At 32.2% G+C, this 17918-nt stretch overlaps 1 protein-coding gene across 1 annotated transcript; it reads left to right on the top strand.

The window, feature by feature from the left end:
* Positions 1-3430: 3430 nt before the first annotated feature.
* On the top strand, positions 3431-14726 carry LOC133206195 (uncharacterized). Its single transcript, XM_061342131.1, has 2 exons — positions 3431-3769; positions 10927-14726. The coding sequence occupies exon 2, from the start codon at positions 10949-10951 to the stop codon at positions 12893-12895; it is 1947 nt and encodes a 648-aa protein (XP_061198115.1). The 5' UTR covers positions 3431-3769; positions 10927-10948; the 3' UTR covers positions 12896-14726.
* The last annotated feature ends 3192 nt before the right edge of the window (positions 14727-17918 follow it).

Raw genomic sequence — 17918 nt, 5'->3', positions numbered from 1 at the left:
TAAGTCAGGGTAATTTCGACCACTGGTTAATTTCGACCACAGGAACACAACACCACACAAAGATCTACGGAAGTGTTGAGACAAGTTTAATTTATTCGGAATTATAGAAAACTATTCCTCAAATAGTGTTTCCTAGTATAATTATTCATCGCAAATATAGCTTGATCAGAGATATAAATAATATTTTTACTATTATTTATGTCTCCAGTTTGACGTTCGATGTCCACGTCTTCAGTGCGCTTGATTTGATCAAGGAAATGCAAGAGAGACAACTCGTACAACCTCTTTTTAAGTTTGACCTTGTTCAACAGTCCACAGCACGAATTAAATTAAAATTGTTTTATTTTCTCTTGGAATATCTTTAAGTTGCAGAATTTTACAAATTTATCTTGGATTTCTCTCAAAATGCACAAGAAACGTCCATATGATTTTGGTCGAAATTACCCCTACTGATTTTAAGGACGCGGGGTAAATTCGACCACTTATTCTGAAATATGTGTAAGTTGTCTTTAACAGCTGTTTAATGCAATGCAGAGTTAGATCTTCCAAAAAAAAATTATTATACTGTATATTTACAATATTAACTACATATAACCTTTTATATTTAAAAAAAGTCGGCACTGGCTTTGAAATAGAGCAATCCATAAGATTCCAAACCCGTCAAATTAACAAAAGAGAGGATGCAGGCAATATTGAATATATGTAAAAAAAAAAAAAAAAAAAAAAAAAAAAAAATTAAAAAAAAATTTAAAAATCAGGTTTTTGTAATTTTTTCTCATATTACGAATGCGTTTGACGGACAAGACTGAGACTATCGAAAACCAACGAACCAGTCGTATTAAGATCGTATCACACAGTCCAGGTACACAAATCCAAATAGTACCCAAAATATCAGAACAACACACCAAAAGAACCGCAACAATCTTGAAACACAAAAAATAATAATAATAAAAAAAAAACACTATGATGTTACACGAAATAAATGATTTGTTTGAGTTTTTTTTAGGGGGGGGGGGGGGTCAGAGGACTTTGCTTCTGTAAATCTTTATTTAATTGACTTGATCGAATATCTCAGGATCTATCTCTTTTAAGAATTAAAAAAAAACACGTAAAATACGTAAAACAACGCATTCCAAATGATTGTGTATATGGTAAAAATTAGTGAAGAAAAATGTACGCAATTCGAATGCTATGCTAAAGCCTTATACATGTATACAATTTGAATGATTCTGTTGTAAAAAAACGATATTAAATGAAATCCCTTTTGGGTTGAACAATTTAAAAATCATAACAAAGAAATTATTTGTGGAATCTGAGAATCTGAGAAAATTTCATCTATTTGCATAACTTTATAACACAATTTTAAAATGTAGAGTTAGCGAATTAAAAGCAGAATTTAGAATAAAGAATAAGAATTAAGATGTCTATAAGACAACATTGAAAAGCTTAAGTAACCCAACCCAATTCTTTAATGTATGGATACTAGTACTTAAAATTAACCATTTTAATCTTTTTGTTGAGAGAGATAGATACACGTATTTTCTAAATAAGGCAATATAGTTTCTCGGACCATAAATTTTGAATAAAATGCGACAGGTAAAGTTAACATGCATTGCAAGAGTTATCTTTCTTTTTGATGTTTGTTGTGGTCGAAATTACCCCGAGGCCGGTCGAAATTAACCCATGCAACATGCTTACTTATTTTTAAACCAATTCATTATTTTTTATGCATTTTTAAGTCCTAAAGCAAAAAAATATGAATAAAAAATCATTGTCAATTACTTTAATTTTTTTTTAAACTAGTACATTTGAAAACAGTCGTGTTTTGTGGACTGAAAGCCACAAATCAGCAAAAGTGGTCGAAATTACCCCAGTCTACCCTATATCAAAAATATATATATATAGTGTGAAAAACTGATGCCCCAGTATGGCATCCCGTGGCGAGAGTTAAAGTTTCTCAAATGCAAATCAAACTCCAAGGTCAAGAGATCAAAAAGTTGATACCCAAAGAAAGGTTTTGTCACGAGGAATACACCTGTGAAAGATTAAAGCCAAGCACCGACCATTCAGAGGTTATGGCCAAGGTTAAAGTTTATCAAAATAAGTCAAACTCCAAGGTCAAAGGTAAAAATTAATGGTGCACACGGGAAGGTCTTGCCACAAGGAATACATGTGAAATATGAAAGCCCTAGCACCAACCATTTAAAAGTTATGGCCAAAGTTAAAGATTTTCAAAAGTAGGTAAAACTCCAAGATCAAGGTCAAAAGGTCAAAAAATGTTGTACCCAAGGACCCAAGGAAAGGTCTTATTACAAAAAATACACATGCGAAGTATAAAAGACCTAGCTTCAACCGTTCAAAAGTTATGGTCAAGGTTAAAGTTTGGTAAAATTTTACAAAAGTGGGTCAAACTCCAAGGACAAAAGGTCAAATATGTTGGTACTCCATTAATTTTTTTGTCACAAGGAATACACAAGTGAAATATCAAAGCCATAGCTCCAACCAATTAAATGTTATGGGCAGTGTTAAAGTTTTTGCTGACAAACACACAAACAAACAGACAGACACAGACGGACGGACAGGGCAAAAACTATATGCCCCGAACCTTCGATTATAGGGGCATGAAAAAGTTAAATACCAAGAGAGCAAGGATTAGTTAATTTTCCTATTGAGAAGTTAATTACATAACTAATTAGATAATCACTCAACTTTATTATCAGTTTTTAGATGACAACTACATCTTTACACTGAAAAATATAAAAATAAGTCATTTAACATTTTAAGGATTTGCCCCATAACAAGGACGATGGAACACGACTATTTACACGAGACTGTCTTTGAGTCTATGCACTAAATTTGAGTTTGTGTGTCCCCATAGATTCTATGAATATATATGGATCCCCCGAAAATGCGATAATAAAAAATTATTTATTTAACGATTCAAAGATAAAAGAGATGTAGCCTGATGGTATCAGATAATATTTAAACTTATAAAAGATTTATATTTAGAAATTGTAACATTTCTGTGAAAATAAAAGGGACATGCCTCATGCTTTTCAATTGAAAATACCCGTCGAGAATCTGTCTCAATTTACACAACACGTGTTAGCAGCAAGCGGGTAATATGACAGCATTAATTTTTAATTAGCGCATCTGCCGGAGAAAATTAAACAATTTCCCGCACCTTTTACTTCCTGCACAGGAAAAAAAGAAATGAAATTCATGAACTTTTACTTAAAAAAAAAAAAAGAATATCTATATCATATAAGCAAAATGTAGATATGTTTTATGGGAAAGCGAAAGTAATGAAAAATGTACTTGGTAGGAAGACGTCTACAGGTAATTATAATTGATTAGCATTGTTTAATATTAAATAATATATCACCTTATTTTCACTTTCACGTCATCGATCGCCATATGTCCCAGATCAGTCGACCAGTAGTCCACCTGACCACACATGCAATCGAACTTCGACAATGCCGAACCGGAAAATAGAGTAATTGGGCGGACAATTCGATTATCGAAGATTCCTATATTGGCGATCTCCATTCTATATTGTTAATATTAGGAGCGCGCATTGATAGCTGTGTTTAGTTAAGGTAAAGAGGTAAAGTGCTAAAAGCTTATACAGTCTCTGTATTTGACACGGAAACTGTTGTGATGTATGAAGATTTAGTATTTGGGATCAAAAACGACATGTTTCTTATGTGAAAATGATATATTCTGTGGTAATTGGAACTTTAGAAATAGGGTACTGTACCATGTCAAGGTAAGAGTTGCTTGTTAGCATTTTTTTCCTTCACAACTTCTTCTTAAAATATTTCTTTATGTTGAAAAAAAATATGTCAACATATGTTGAAAATAAAGATGCCTATTTATTTAAACTTAAAAAAGATTTTGTATAAAGAAATCCGTTAAATTGTAGGAAAAATCAAAGACCTAAAAAATCCAAATTAGTTTGGATAATTTGGATAAATAAGATAAACCGCAAATAGGTTTTATCCTTTTTTTAAAGTTAAAATTAAAAATTTGCTATTTTCATCTCTGCGGTTTTAGAATAAAATCCGGTCTAAAAACATAAATGTGTTATAAAATACTTAATACTCACAATACATATGTTAACATGCACATTAAACATTGCTCAGCCTAGTTTAAAAGCAAAAGGAGCTCTGTTTCGAAGTTAAATAAGTTAATTATCTTCTTTTTTCTTTCCACCTTAAATTTTGAATTCTGCGATCGTAGTGTGACGATCGCAGTTAAATCTTAATTGTAGAAATCCTAAAGTTGTTGCTTGTTTATATATATATATATATATATATATATATATATATATATATATATATATTTTTTTTTTTTTTTTTTTTTTTTTTTTTTTTTTTTTTTTTTTTTTTTTTTTTTGGTCGTTCCACGACAAGTCTTTATGATTATAGGAAAAGTAGAACGTTTGTTCCAGGTCCTGTAGACAACACAGTAGAATTTTTAAATGTAAAGGGATAAAAGATTTAAAGAATGACACAAAATTTCATCGCAAGTACCTAACATTTACCAGCATTTAAATGTATACAACGTATGGTATTGATCTGATGGGACAGTAATAATGCATGCATTTAAATGCTTAATATTTCTTTCAATGAAAATATTTCCATTGAGTTCGGAAAAAAAAGAGATATGACAAATTATGAAATTCTATAAAAACAACATTAATTTTGTCCACTGAAAATGGATTTTTGTATGGTTTTCATGTTCTGAGTTTTTTTTTTTTTTTTTTTTTTTTATTTTGTTTTTTTTTATTCACCGACAGCCATGGCCAATCACCAAAGGAAATAATGCTCTCGTATATTTCCATTATTTGCTTACTCGAAAACCCCTAATCAGGCTGAATGGTGAGAGGAAGTGAAGGTGATGTGAGAGCTGTGAATTCACAGTCGCTGACAACAAGATCACGTCCAAACTCCATAATCACGAGATTTGACGCTAAGGTGAATCTTCATCCATGAGCCACTTACTAAAACCACTCTCCCTGCAATTTTTATTTTTTTCATTTGGGGAGCAGGGGAGAAAATAATATAATGCTATTACCAATGAATGAAAAAAATTGTCTAGATTTGTTTATACAAAAATTACATGTCATTGTTTTCCTGGGTCCCACTGGAGATGACCTGAAGCACGCCATCCGCAATAAAAGTCCTTTACAACTTCATCGGATCATTCAATGAGTACAATTTCTCTCCTGTGTAACAATTCTTGAAATAAAGTCAAAATCGATGTCTATGCTCAAAAGAGCGGATATATTTATTTTTTTTCATAATTAGTGATTAATAAAATTCTTTCAAATCTCTCCACCTTTGTTACATAAAGTTTACATAAAAGATTATGCAGTGATTAGTATGTCTGGGTCAGCGATTTGTCAAGAGAAGCACTGTTTCTTTTACGTTCAGGAAATAACAATAATATCTAGAAAACAAAAAAAAATACAATATACCGACTAATATAAGGCTGTAATAAATACCAAAGCAAAATTTTTGAAACTCGTCGTCAGATAAAATGTTATTCAAGAAAATTTGGATATCAACTATAGAACTAGGTTTCTAGTAGTAAGTTTTTATTTATGTTTTATTTATTCTTCTATCACTAACCAGGAACCTACCGGCACAGGTTTTTACTAGCCGTTAGATTGTGTTTTAAAAATCATTAAAAGTTATATTCCTTCGCAGTAAATTGTGAATAGCTTTTCGCAGATTAGTCATTATAATGCAAAGTGCTGTCTGGTCAACTAAAGACATCCATATCAGAAAAACAAAAAGATACATCGCTGCAGAAAGTGGGCCTCGTCTTGGTGGCGCAGGAAGTGTTGGTTGCTCACGTGACTTTCTATGAGAAAGAGATCACTATCGTTAGAGTAAATATTTCTCATGGGCATCTTGACATTTTGCTCCATTAAAGCAAATTGCATTTTATATCCGATGATTTGGGCCTAACTGTTAGTCTCTTGTCCCATGCTCTATACGGAACAGAGCACAATGCTCTCGTTATTCATTGGAAATGACCAAAGGGGATCGGGTTCGATATCTGAATTATCTCCGACTCCATTCCGTGAAGTGTCTCAGCGGGTTTTAATTTTGATCCTCAGACAGTTTATTGCGCATCTGTAAGACTGGTATTTAACAAAAGTCCATGCTTTGCAGGCATACGAAGAGTAGCATATAAGTGAAAAACCAAGGGATGTTCTTGCTGAAACAAGAAGAGTTGACATTTTCTTTTTTAAAAAAAGGGTGATTTATTAACAATGTCCTCAGAGATCAAATTTATTTTTACTTTTTTTATCGTAAACATTTACACTTGAAATAATTTTAAAGTTTTGTTGAAAAGTAGTAAATTTTGAATAGAAATATTTGGGGGGGGGGGTTTCCAGTACGGGTATGCTGTACGGGTAAGCTGTTTAAGTACAGATGGGGTACGAGAATTTGTTTAAACAATTTTTTATGATCACAAAATATGAAACAAGCCTCTTGAGCTCCATGTTCCGTTAACAAAAGTCAATTTTTCGTTCTCCAGATAAACAGACATTTTGTTTCATCCTCTAAAGACATTATATTAAGCTAGGAATTCCTTGATTGCTAATTACCCAGATTTTCTAATCAATATTAATAGCAGCGGGTCCAGATGTAAAAAGCCATACAATTCATTAGTGTCCATCTATTTTATTGTTAAGTCGTTTTAGAGTATTTGCATGCAAATCGTGTTGAGATGGGAGATTTCTTGTTCAATAATTTTGTTATTTTACTAACAAAGATTGTTGAGTTACTAACACCGCATAAAACCAAAAACATTTTCATCAGTAAAGATTTTAATTCATCTTAATTCAATATCTCGGGAAAAAAATTCAAGACCAACCGAAAATAGCAACTTGGAAAAGAAAACTAGATAACTAGTTTTGAAATGAAGTTTTTAAAAAAATTCAATTTCTTAGTAGAGCCAAATAAAAGAGAACTTATTTATAGTTAAAGCGAAAACTAGATAACTTATGGGAAAATGAAGTTTTAAAAACAAATCAATTTCTTTGTAGAACCAAATAAAAGAAATCTTATTTATGGTTAAAAGGAAATATATTTTTCCGAATTCACTTTCATATTTTAGCTTGTACAAAAGATGATATCTATCAAATACCGATATGATGTGAACATAATAAAATGTTCCACAGACTGGCCTTATTATAGACCCTGAATAAAGAATGTCAAGAATGTGTGTCATTTACGTCTAAAGGTCTGATGTTCAAATCTTGCTCAAAGTCCATGATTACTTAGGTTTAACCCTAATGCTACCTACTCTTCCGCGATGATCTTTTATATCAATGTGGGTCGCAAAATTGTCATAACCTTACATATAAAGCAACAAACTTTTTCTAGACTATTTCTGTAATATTTATAACGTTCTTCTCCCGGGAGCGAGCCTATGTAGTTTTGAAACTACATATCTACAATTTTAGATGGAAGATAATTTATATGCTCCTGCTTCATAATTAATGTAAACTACGCGTATGTACTTGAATTCTCAGAATAATGTGTAAAATGAGCTTCATTTTTCCCCGTCGGTGTTATTAACCTTCCATTGATTAACTATCTAAAACTTTGTTTCTATTGATTCCAGTTTCCAAATTATATATATTTTTTAACTTGAAATCATGTGGCAGCTTAAGCCCCCCCCCCCCAATAATAAAACAAGATTTGCTTGTTAAAGACAACTGCCCCCTGTAATTATAAAAAAAAAATTAAGTGTAGGCAGAGATTTGTTTTTAGTTGAGCTTCGAATTTGTGATGTAATATTATCAATCAAATCCATTATCTTGCACTTGTGGTCAACTTACACTTTTTATTTAGTTCTGTAAGTGTTTTGGCAAGATGGTAATTTAATATGCACAATAATGACTAATATAAATTTAAATCTCAATCGCAACATCAGCATCTATATTAATCATTGATGGTGAATTTTGACACACATTTGGTATTTTATCATCGCTGTATTTTTCCCGGATTTTAATGATTGCCTGGTGCTTTAGCTCTGTCGATCCTAATCCTTACCAAAAAATCAACAAGTCTATACAACGATGCTCTTTACTATCAAATTCCTATGCAATTTGTAAATGTATTAAAACTCACAAATGTCCTCTGCCTGTCATAAGCTATGATGGACACACATGGTCTTTGATCTGAGTACTTTTGCAAAGGCATTTATAGTTGAATATGCATGCTAAATTTAAAGAATTGTCATGTTGTAAATTTTGAATTTATCGGTAAATTTTGTATTTACTGCCACCCGTTAAATTCAAATTTTATATGATACTAAATATTACGGTTCAGAAGTTACAGCCAAGTATTAAAGTTTTCGGAGACAAAAGGATAGACAGGACAAAAACATTATGCCCCAGATATTCGATCTTCTGGGGTATAAAAAAATTAACAGTGTTTGACAGTTTATATAAGTTTACATGGTAAAAGATATTGTGATAATCTATACATGTCTATGATGCTTATAACTATGATTGATTGAGAAACCTTGATGCAGAGATAATCAAATACAAAAGAAACGAAAAATGCTTGGGGGTGACCAAACTCTGTTATATTTATATTTCATTTCCGTATATCCTCATTCTTATCGATTTATTTAGTTGTCTGGTTAACGTATAACACAGCTTCATTAGGAAATAAATTAATGCTTCAAGGGTGAACCGTAATGAAATATTCTACTGTATTTTATATAAACAGAGATCATTTTACAACATTATAGACGGGCCCTGGGTAGTGTTGGCACAAAGTGGGTACTGAATTAATTATTTTCAAAGTATGCAAATGTTACATTTAAAATAAATTTAGACTGAATTCGTAAAACCACAATTATCTATAACGTCTGGATGCATGTACACAAAGTGGCACTAAACAAGCTGCTTACTACCGTAAACAAGGATTGGTATATATTTTCTTAATTAATTTGGTTGTAAATGATTTAAATATCAAATTAATAAAATACTGTATGAAAATATGTATATTTTCTATGATGATGTTCATTTTTTTTTTTTTTTTGGCTGTTCCCCTTATAAATCTGCATATTTTTTTCGAAATTACTTTTTAGGGCATAATTGATTTATCGAGAGAATAAAACTGGCTAAAGTTATATATTTATATAGGGTGTCCCAGAATATATGATACCATTTCTAGATTCTGTAAAACCTAATGTAATGAATATTGGATTATAAGAAATGCATTATAAACATTGCATATACTGTCCAATTTTATTCACATAATTTGACAGTCATTAAAAAGAAAGCAACAAAATGAGTTCACTTTAAAAAATGCTATGGTTTTTTAAATGATGCCCTATTTATGACGTTCTATCTGTGTAATGATAATGTCTTGACATTGCATAAAGTTTCTTAACTTGAGACAACAGTGCCTGTCTCGATCGTAACTTTTTGATTTTCATCAGAGGTAAACCTTTTATATATGTTAAGGATTCTGGTTTGGGCTTAGCAGCAGTAACCTAAGACTAGGATTGATAATAACAATTTGAAAATGAGGACAGCTAGCTCATTTTATAATCCATGTTGATTGAAATTGCAGTTTTTTTGCAAAAGTTTGATGTAAATTTGATACGTTGCAACTTCAAAAGTGTAAGAATTTTTTTTGGTATATCTTGTTGCTAAAAAATGTACTTATTCAAATATTTTTAGAGATATATATCAAAGAATTTGGCCAAGGGATGTGTTCGTAGGAGGAATTTCATATGGTATCATATATTTTGGCACACCCTGTATAAACATAGATTAAGTATCTGTTTTAATATTTTTTGAGGGGAGGGAGGCCTTATGAAAAAGTTTTCGTCACAGATATATTTATTTTTGGTGCGTTTTCATCCTTTCATGTGAAGTCGTCAGCATTCCAAAAAAAGATACAATTATTTTGAATTATTGAGTTCTTCCGCTTTAATAAGTCCCAATTAAAGGACTAATTTTTCTCTTTCCTGTTGAATTAAATCATTAGAGATAAAGAAAAAAAAATTACGATATTTAGGTAGCTAATTAAATCAGTACATTCGATTCAAAAGTAAAAGGATGACGTACATATAATTTAAATGTAAATTTCGATTTGTTCCTTCAATACCTTTTTAGAGGCAACAACCATCCAATTATTGAAGATAGAAAAGTACATTACATGGCCGTAGGAACTTGGGGGGGGGGGGGGGCACGCCCCCCCCCCCCAATAATTTTGCCGATGTATAGATTACTATAGTAAACATAGATACTATATGCTTGTGCCCCCTCAATAAAAACGTCCGATGACCTTTTTTTCTTTTTTTTTTCTTTTTTCTTTTTTTTCTTTTTTTTTTTTTTTTGGCTTGTCAAGAAATTTTTGGTAGTGCCCCCTCAACTGTCAACTGAAAAATATATGGCTGTGCCCCCCCCCCCCCAACTGAAATTGCTTCCTACGGGCCTGGATTACTTGAATTATTTAATTAAATGACAGATGATAACCTCAGCTTTCTTTTTTTATCCAAATATTTCTCCAGGTAGTAGACTATAATATTTCTCTTTTTCATACTTCACATTTTTTGCTGGAATCCTGCGTGTGGATTTGAGGAATATGTATATGTATAAGCATACTATAAATATGCATGTGTGGAGTTACGTGTACTTTATTGAATCTTCGATTTATGTCCCTTTTTGATATTGAAATTAATAATACGATGTATCAAGAAATGTGACACTAGTGTAATTCTCCTGTATTAGTATCAGTTTCTTAATGTCAAAAGGTTCGCCTAATCTGTTTCAAAACGCGACAGGAATTCGAAATTTATACTGATGAGCAGAACAGAAGTATGTCATAACATGGAGGTATCCCATACCACCTTAACATATGGTCATTTTACTTTCAGATACTGACGAAATAACGGAACCATGAGGCAGTACGTTGACCGATGCTTTTCTATTCTTGTTCTCTGTCTTCCGTCGTTACTTGTGAGCATCCAAAGTAGAAAATCAAACTGTACGTTTCCGGAATTTCTGGAAAGGGACAAGTTATGGCGCAGTGGGACGGATGGTCACGACTCCGAAAATATGTACTTCAATGGAGATTATATCGACATAAGGCAAAATGATCTACGCTTTGAAAAACGATGTCATGAGATGATAAACCGTGAAAAGGGAATTTACTTAGTGGCCCACCTTCCTAAACAAGGTGGTGTGAATGTTCGGATATCATATTCTTGTATTCAGTTTCTTAAAAGATCGGACTCTGTTGTTCAGATTAGAGAATCTAACCCATCAGAATTTACACTTTCAATTTGTAATGAGCAAAACATGATACTGAAAAATCGTCCCATCATCAAGTATCCTTTAAATGATAACCCGTCTATAAAATGTCCTTTTTCTGGAGGTTATAATTTAAAAATCACTTACAAGATGGAATTAGTATGTGGATTTTCTGTCATCCCTCCTCGAATGGAAAGCGAATGCGAGGATGGGGACGGAGTGACACTGGATTTTAGAACAAGGGAGTGTAAACTGGATGACGTCCACGGACTGAAAGAGAAACTAAGATGTTTGGCATCGTGGACCGACAAATCAGCGGAAGATAATTACACCTTTGTGGTTTTAGCAAATGACCAAAGGTTTCCATTGTGTATGAGACTTGAAGGAAATTTGTCCGATTTAAAAAGAGCTACCATTTTCCGTGATGGTAAATGTGTGGTCAATGACAGAGATAGCTATTCGCAGACGATAGAAAGGGTGAATTTAGAATTCGAAAAGATGGTAGTTTCAAATCTCTGCGAAAACGAGTTTGACTATTGCTCCCAAGAATCAGCTTGCTCCAAGTATCAAAAATATTGTCACAAATCATGTCGAGGCTGCCAACCTGAAACAAACGTCTGCTCGTTTCCTGAGGATTTGAAAGGGGCTTGGCACACCGATCTGAAATCAAAACCAATTGACATGAATATATCTACATATAACTTGCAATTGCCAGGTGATGGTAACTTTAAGTGTGTTGGAAGAGCCAACTCAACAAGGGAAAGGGTCTACCGACTAGCTTTGCTACACATTTTCGAAAACGGTTGTTTTCCTAGAATGACGTGTTTTGAATACGAAAAGACATCGAAAATGACGCTACAGTACAAATTTGGAACTAGAGTTGAATGGCCACAGTTTCCATTACATAAAATGATTCTTACAACTTGCCTAGATAACCAGCTGAGAAAACCGTTTTCAGTGGCGGTAAATGGAGCCCAAATCTACACCACCAGTTGCCAACTGCCCAGTGACTTTGGATTCAAATCTGGTCATATCTATCTTCGGGACTCTAATTCCAGGGATTATTGCATTGCATACTATGAATCTGGTTTAAGTGGCAAATTCAATATGGTGGATATTAACAAAACAGAACCAGTGAACAGGGAACATATGTGTTTGTCTTCTGAAGAATCCAAAGATGGCAGCATTCTTGTGGTGACGGTATCGTTTGCTGATCGTTCTTACAATTGTTGGGCTTTTATGGGAAAGGGACACAAGCGGAGAATAATCCAGCTGAGTTTTGAAGACTGCAACAAAGGCAGTCTCGATTCACTGATCAATGGCCAATATACACCTATTAACTCTTTCATTGTGTTAGAAGAACCTAAAAATGTATGTACCTTAATGATTGACATTGCAACAGAACCCGGACCATTTCGCACTCCCTCGGTTTCAAACCCGCCATCGCCATCGAAGCAGACGACCCCACCCGTCTACAGGACGCCATCTGAGCCCGGGTCAATTTCTGCAGGTGACCCCAATAGTAGTTCTTGTGCGCATTCTCGCATACTTCTTTTGTTACTGTCCTCGCTCATTATTTGTGCGTGTCTCTGATATGTATATGTGTGCTAAAATTGCTCAAATGCTGGAGACCAAAGTTAAAGGCACCATTATTGTCAAAAGAAAAACTCTGAAGTTACGGTGATTTACAAAAGAAAAGCCTTAAGATAAAGCGAATGTCCAAAAAAGTATAAAGCTAGAGTGTTTGTCATAAGAAAAGTTTAAAGCTACCGTGAATGGCCAACAGAAAAGTCTCAAGTTGAGTTTGTCGAAAGAAAGACTCGGAAAGTGACAGTGGTGCGCATCCGGAGAGAAAAATTGGCTTTATAATGCCGGACCCTGAGACAAATTGTTAAGTTGGTTTACAATTCTGTATAGTACACTGTGTATATGGAAAGTGAATAGTGACTGCCTGTGATATATTGTACAAAACTTCATAGAACTTCACCTTCGCTGACTTTAAAGATATTTGAAAGAAATTGCTCTAGAATTTAAGCCCTAAAAGTAATTAGTCCTTATTCCACGTGTAAAATGTCATTGAAATGTATTCCAAATGTTGAGTTTCATGGTTTGCGTAAAAACGTATAATGTAGGAGAGAAAAGCTAACAGAGAAACATAAGGTCTTGGGTAGGTCAGATTGTCGTACATAAAGATATAAATCGCCTTGTATTCTTGCTTTTTCTCTGGGTCTTCAAGAAAGCCATTTTCAACTTAAAGTATTCGACTTGTTTATTTACTATTTTTGTTTTGATGTTGGATTTCCTGAAATCGGGTGTTTGGAGTTTGGACATTACTAGTAGTATCTTCACGTACGTGGTGCTTCAAGTATGCAATGACTAAATTCTGCCAAGATTTAACCGATGTGAAAAAGAAAACAAAAATTCACCGTATCGGCTTTGAAGGATCGACTTGTTTATACATATCTATAAGTAAAAAAAATCATTATTCTGAAAAAGATTTTTAGTTTTCAAATGAGAATACCCCGATCATTCAAATTTTCCTTCACTAGTTCCCTGAAATTAAACGTTCATTAGGCGTATGTCGATCGAGCATTAATGTTTTATAGTGGTTTATCAATATAATGTTTAAAATTCGTAATTTTTTTTCATGCTAACAAGTTAATAAAATAGAATGCAATTAATTAATATTGTGAATGATGAAAAAAAAGTGCAAGTATACATGCATGTGTTTAGTTCGGTACATATTTTGTCACAATTTTTTTTTCGTGTGTGTCAATTTTTCGTATATATACAAGATATTTCTTTGATTGGTATGGTCGTTTTTTATTTATCATTCTGGCTTTAAAAGCTAAAATAAATTCACAATTCATAGAGTGAATGGGGTGTTCTGTGTGTGTAAGAAAAAAATCTTTGTAAGGTTGAGTAATCCAAAATGGAAATTTGTCAATATTTGCAGTTAATTTGCATTATGTTTGTAATGAAAGTGACAACCAGTATGCACTTATTTCTGTGAAACTTATTAAACATTATTGCATTTTCACAGTTTAAGCATGTTATCTCATTTTTATCGATATATGTTTTTTTAATATTGTGATATACAGGTGTCAAAATCTCTTATATTTGTTTTAAATGTTTTAGGTCTAATTCCATGCTTTTAAGAATTTAGAACATTATTACATATAATGTGTATTATTGCTTGTGATCAGAATAACATTACATAATTTCTTAATTTTTTTTTTTGTTTATATATAAAAGATGAAGGTCAACAGTATTTCATTGGAAGCCGAACTTACATGTACATACATGTATATTTAACTTCTTCTTATTGTTTACCAACTTGGTGTGTTATATATCTGCGCGTTTATTTCTTGTCACAAATTGATTTGATTCTACGATGCTAAATTCGAATAAAAATAAGAATAAACTGGTTGTTTTATGTACGGTGTTGATTACTGGATGCGCACTTGTCCCTCTTTACTTATCATATAGACTATTGCAAGTATAGGAAGAAACAATTGAAGATTAAAAAAATTATCCATGTCGTTTCCCAAATCTCTTAAGCTTGTTTTATTTGAAATTCAATAGAACTAGACTGCTTAAGAAATGTTTGAGCTATGATCATTTGATGAGATTTTGATTTTAAATTGAAATGAATGCCTAAACTGAAAAAGAGTTGGTCTAACCCCCCCCAACCCCCAACCCCAACCCCCCAACCCCCCGTCTCCTCCATCGGGCATCCTTTCGTTTTAAATGAAGAGGGATGATATATCTCTGTCACCAATACAATGTTGAACTCTGACTTTGATGTTCAGGAATTAAAGGTACCTTGGGTATCATCATTGATCGTGAGGGACCAATGTTCGTGGATCACCCTTACCCACGGATTTACATCCCCACAAAAATTTATTTCATAAACATATTGATTCATTGAATCTACCGTATAAACGAGTAACCCACGAAATTATACGTACCCAAGAACAAGTAAAATTTTGCTTGCCCACGAACATTGACCCCTCATGAATTAAAACGCTTCCATAGTATGTTATGACTTATATAAGGTCCTTACCCAAGGTGAAATTAATTGAGGCATCGAATTATTAAATTCATGTTATGAGTTCCAAAATATGCTTAAAATTAGTTAACTAAATATTTAATGAAGTTCAAAAGTTTAAGCTTGGTTATAATAGTGGACAGACGATCACCAAGACAAAGTTAAAATCAATTGTTCTTCCCATTCAATCTCGAGGAAATTTTGTCTAATTTATCGTCTTGCAAAACTAAAACAAATCCATGTTTCAAGGTCACATTACCAGGAACAAGTTTTCAACACTATTTATATTTTGTACATATGTATGTGCCTCTCATTGATGCTATTGTATCATATATTTATTTATTATTTTTTCACAACTATAACGACTTACTTATATACTGTATTTCCTGTGCCAATAATGTTGGTGTGAACGAAATAAATGAACTTGAACTTGATTCCTAAATTGTAGTTTGGTATTTCAGGGAACGTGCATTTAAGCGTTGGTTTATCAACTATAATGTCGATAATTTTCACTCAATTATTGATGTGAAATGTTAAACTTAATACAGTATTTGAAGCATAAAGCCTTCATCGTGCAACCCTTTTATAACTAAATTCGAGAGCTGTGCATAATGTAAGAGATACATGTCTCTAAAGATATATGTGACAGAGTACCGAGATGAAAGGCTGTAAAAATAAGATATTTTGAAAAAAGATCAGCCTCTAAAACTTAAAAATAAAAATGCTCTTTAGCATTTAGCTTTTTAAAAAATAATATGACGTTATCGCTTTTTTGCATATATGTTTCAAAGGCTTGTATTTAAATTACCAATATTTTTTGGAAAGGGGGAGGGGGGGGGGTTGTTTCAATAACGACATTGTGTTTGTATAGAGTCTTTCTTCGTCAAATACCTTGAAATTTGCAACGAATATTTTGAACCCAAATTTTACATGCTTTCTTGTGATTTTTTTAAAATAAATTAGTGAATTTATTTTTTTTCTTTATAAAATCATAGTATTCGCAGTGATAATAAAAATCGATTTTCTTTGCAATTTTGGTCTGTTTTTTAAGAAACGAACCATTTCACACGATACTCAATGCACAATGGTTATGAAAGAAAAAAAACATTAATTTCATCAATCTTTTTTTTTCTAATCCTCTTATTGTTTCTAAACAATTTCTAATTGCGTGGAGACATTGATTTTATCTGTAGATTAGAAGTAGCTTTTCCTATTCAATACCCTTCCGAAATTATATTGTTTAGAAATTTAAAAGTACAGCCAAATTGTTTGATTACTCGAATATCATTTCGATCGAAAATTTGTAAAATGGTATACTTGAATTTTTTTTCTTTACAGAGATTATTCAAGAATAGATATAAAGATTTCATCAAATGTCAATGGTTCCTAATGAAATCGAATTTCGGCAAAATACGAAACAATAATGGGATTTAAGTACATCTCTTTAGTCAAAAATTGGCTAAATCCGCACACAAATTAATATACATTTGTAACTCACTTTCGATTTTTTTTAATGGCTGATGCATTTAAGAAATATTAAAAATTTACTAAATTGTTTAGATGAATTTGTATTTTAAGTGGTTTTAAATTATATGTACATTTCTATGTACAATGTAATTGTTGCTTTAAAAGTACTTTCAACAACCAACGGTCTGATTCAAAGACACTTCTTTTTTTTCATTATGATTATTTTTATCTCATTTAACAACGTACTTTTCATCTAATTGCTTCAGTATAAATACCTTAATTAAAGATATCGTAAAAAACAAAGAAACGTATGTTCATCATGTTCATCAAATCCTCATTATACCTTAACCTGCTCTTTTTCCATTTGTATTTTTACATATAATAAACGCCTTTAAGTTGCTTTAAACATTGGTTTTAAAGGGTATTTATTTCTTTAAATCAAAAAAAAAATATTTACCTTAAATATACATGTGGTTCTAGACACAGTAAATATAACTACACTTACTAATACAGAGTTATCTTTTTAGGATAATTGGCATGAAAATGAAAAACACCTATATATTGATACAGAGATGAAAAGAAATGCACTGTTGTAGAACAATAATGTACACCTTTTTTTCTAATATGAGAAATATAGCTCTTCGGGCATTCCATGGTAAAATTCACACACCGTTAAACTAATTTCTGGCCATGGTATCTTTCGAAATTGTCAACTGCATGTTGCAAGTGCAAATTTTATAGGTACCAACTGAACGGCGATTTAACCAGACTAAGATAATCTCCAAAGCGACACCAGTATTGTAGATTCTGCACGGAAGGCCAATTTCTAATATTTTATAGCACTTAGATATAAATACATGTATACTATAGAATTACCTTACAAATTTTAGAGAGAAATTACAGTTATACTTGTTTGGTTTTTTCCCTCTGAAAACAGCTTTATAAATTCAGAAAAGTAATTCAAAAAACTACTTTATGGAATACTAGTATTATCATTACGGTAATGTAATTATATGAGAGACATAGAATCATTGTAATTTAGCAATAAACTAATTTGTGACTAATTAATTATTCTGTTTTGCAAACTTTTTTACATTT

This window comes from Saccostrea echinata, unplaced genomic scaffold, assembly GCF_033153115.1.
Source record: "Saccostrea echinata isolate AGI-Se365-2 ecotype Australia unplaced genomic scaffold, CSIRO_AGI_Sech_v1 ptg000054l, whole genome shotgun sequence".
Taxonomy (NCBI): domain Eukaryota; kingdom Metazoa; phylum Mollusca; class Bivalvia; order Ostreida; family Ostreidae; genus Saccostrea; species Saccostrea echinata.
Note: the sequence above shows the minus strand (reverse complement) of the source record. Positions and strands in the feature narration are given on the sequence as shown.

Coding starts and splice junctions, on each gene's coding strand:
- LOC133206195 (XM_061342131.1), top strand. CDS start 10,949: ATGAGGCAGTACGTTGACCGATGCTTTTCTATTCTTGTTCTCTGTCTT.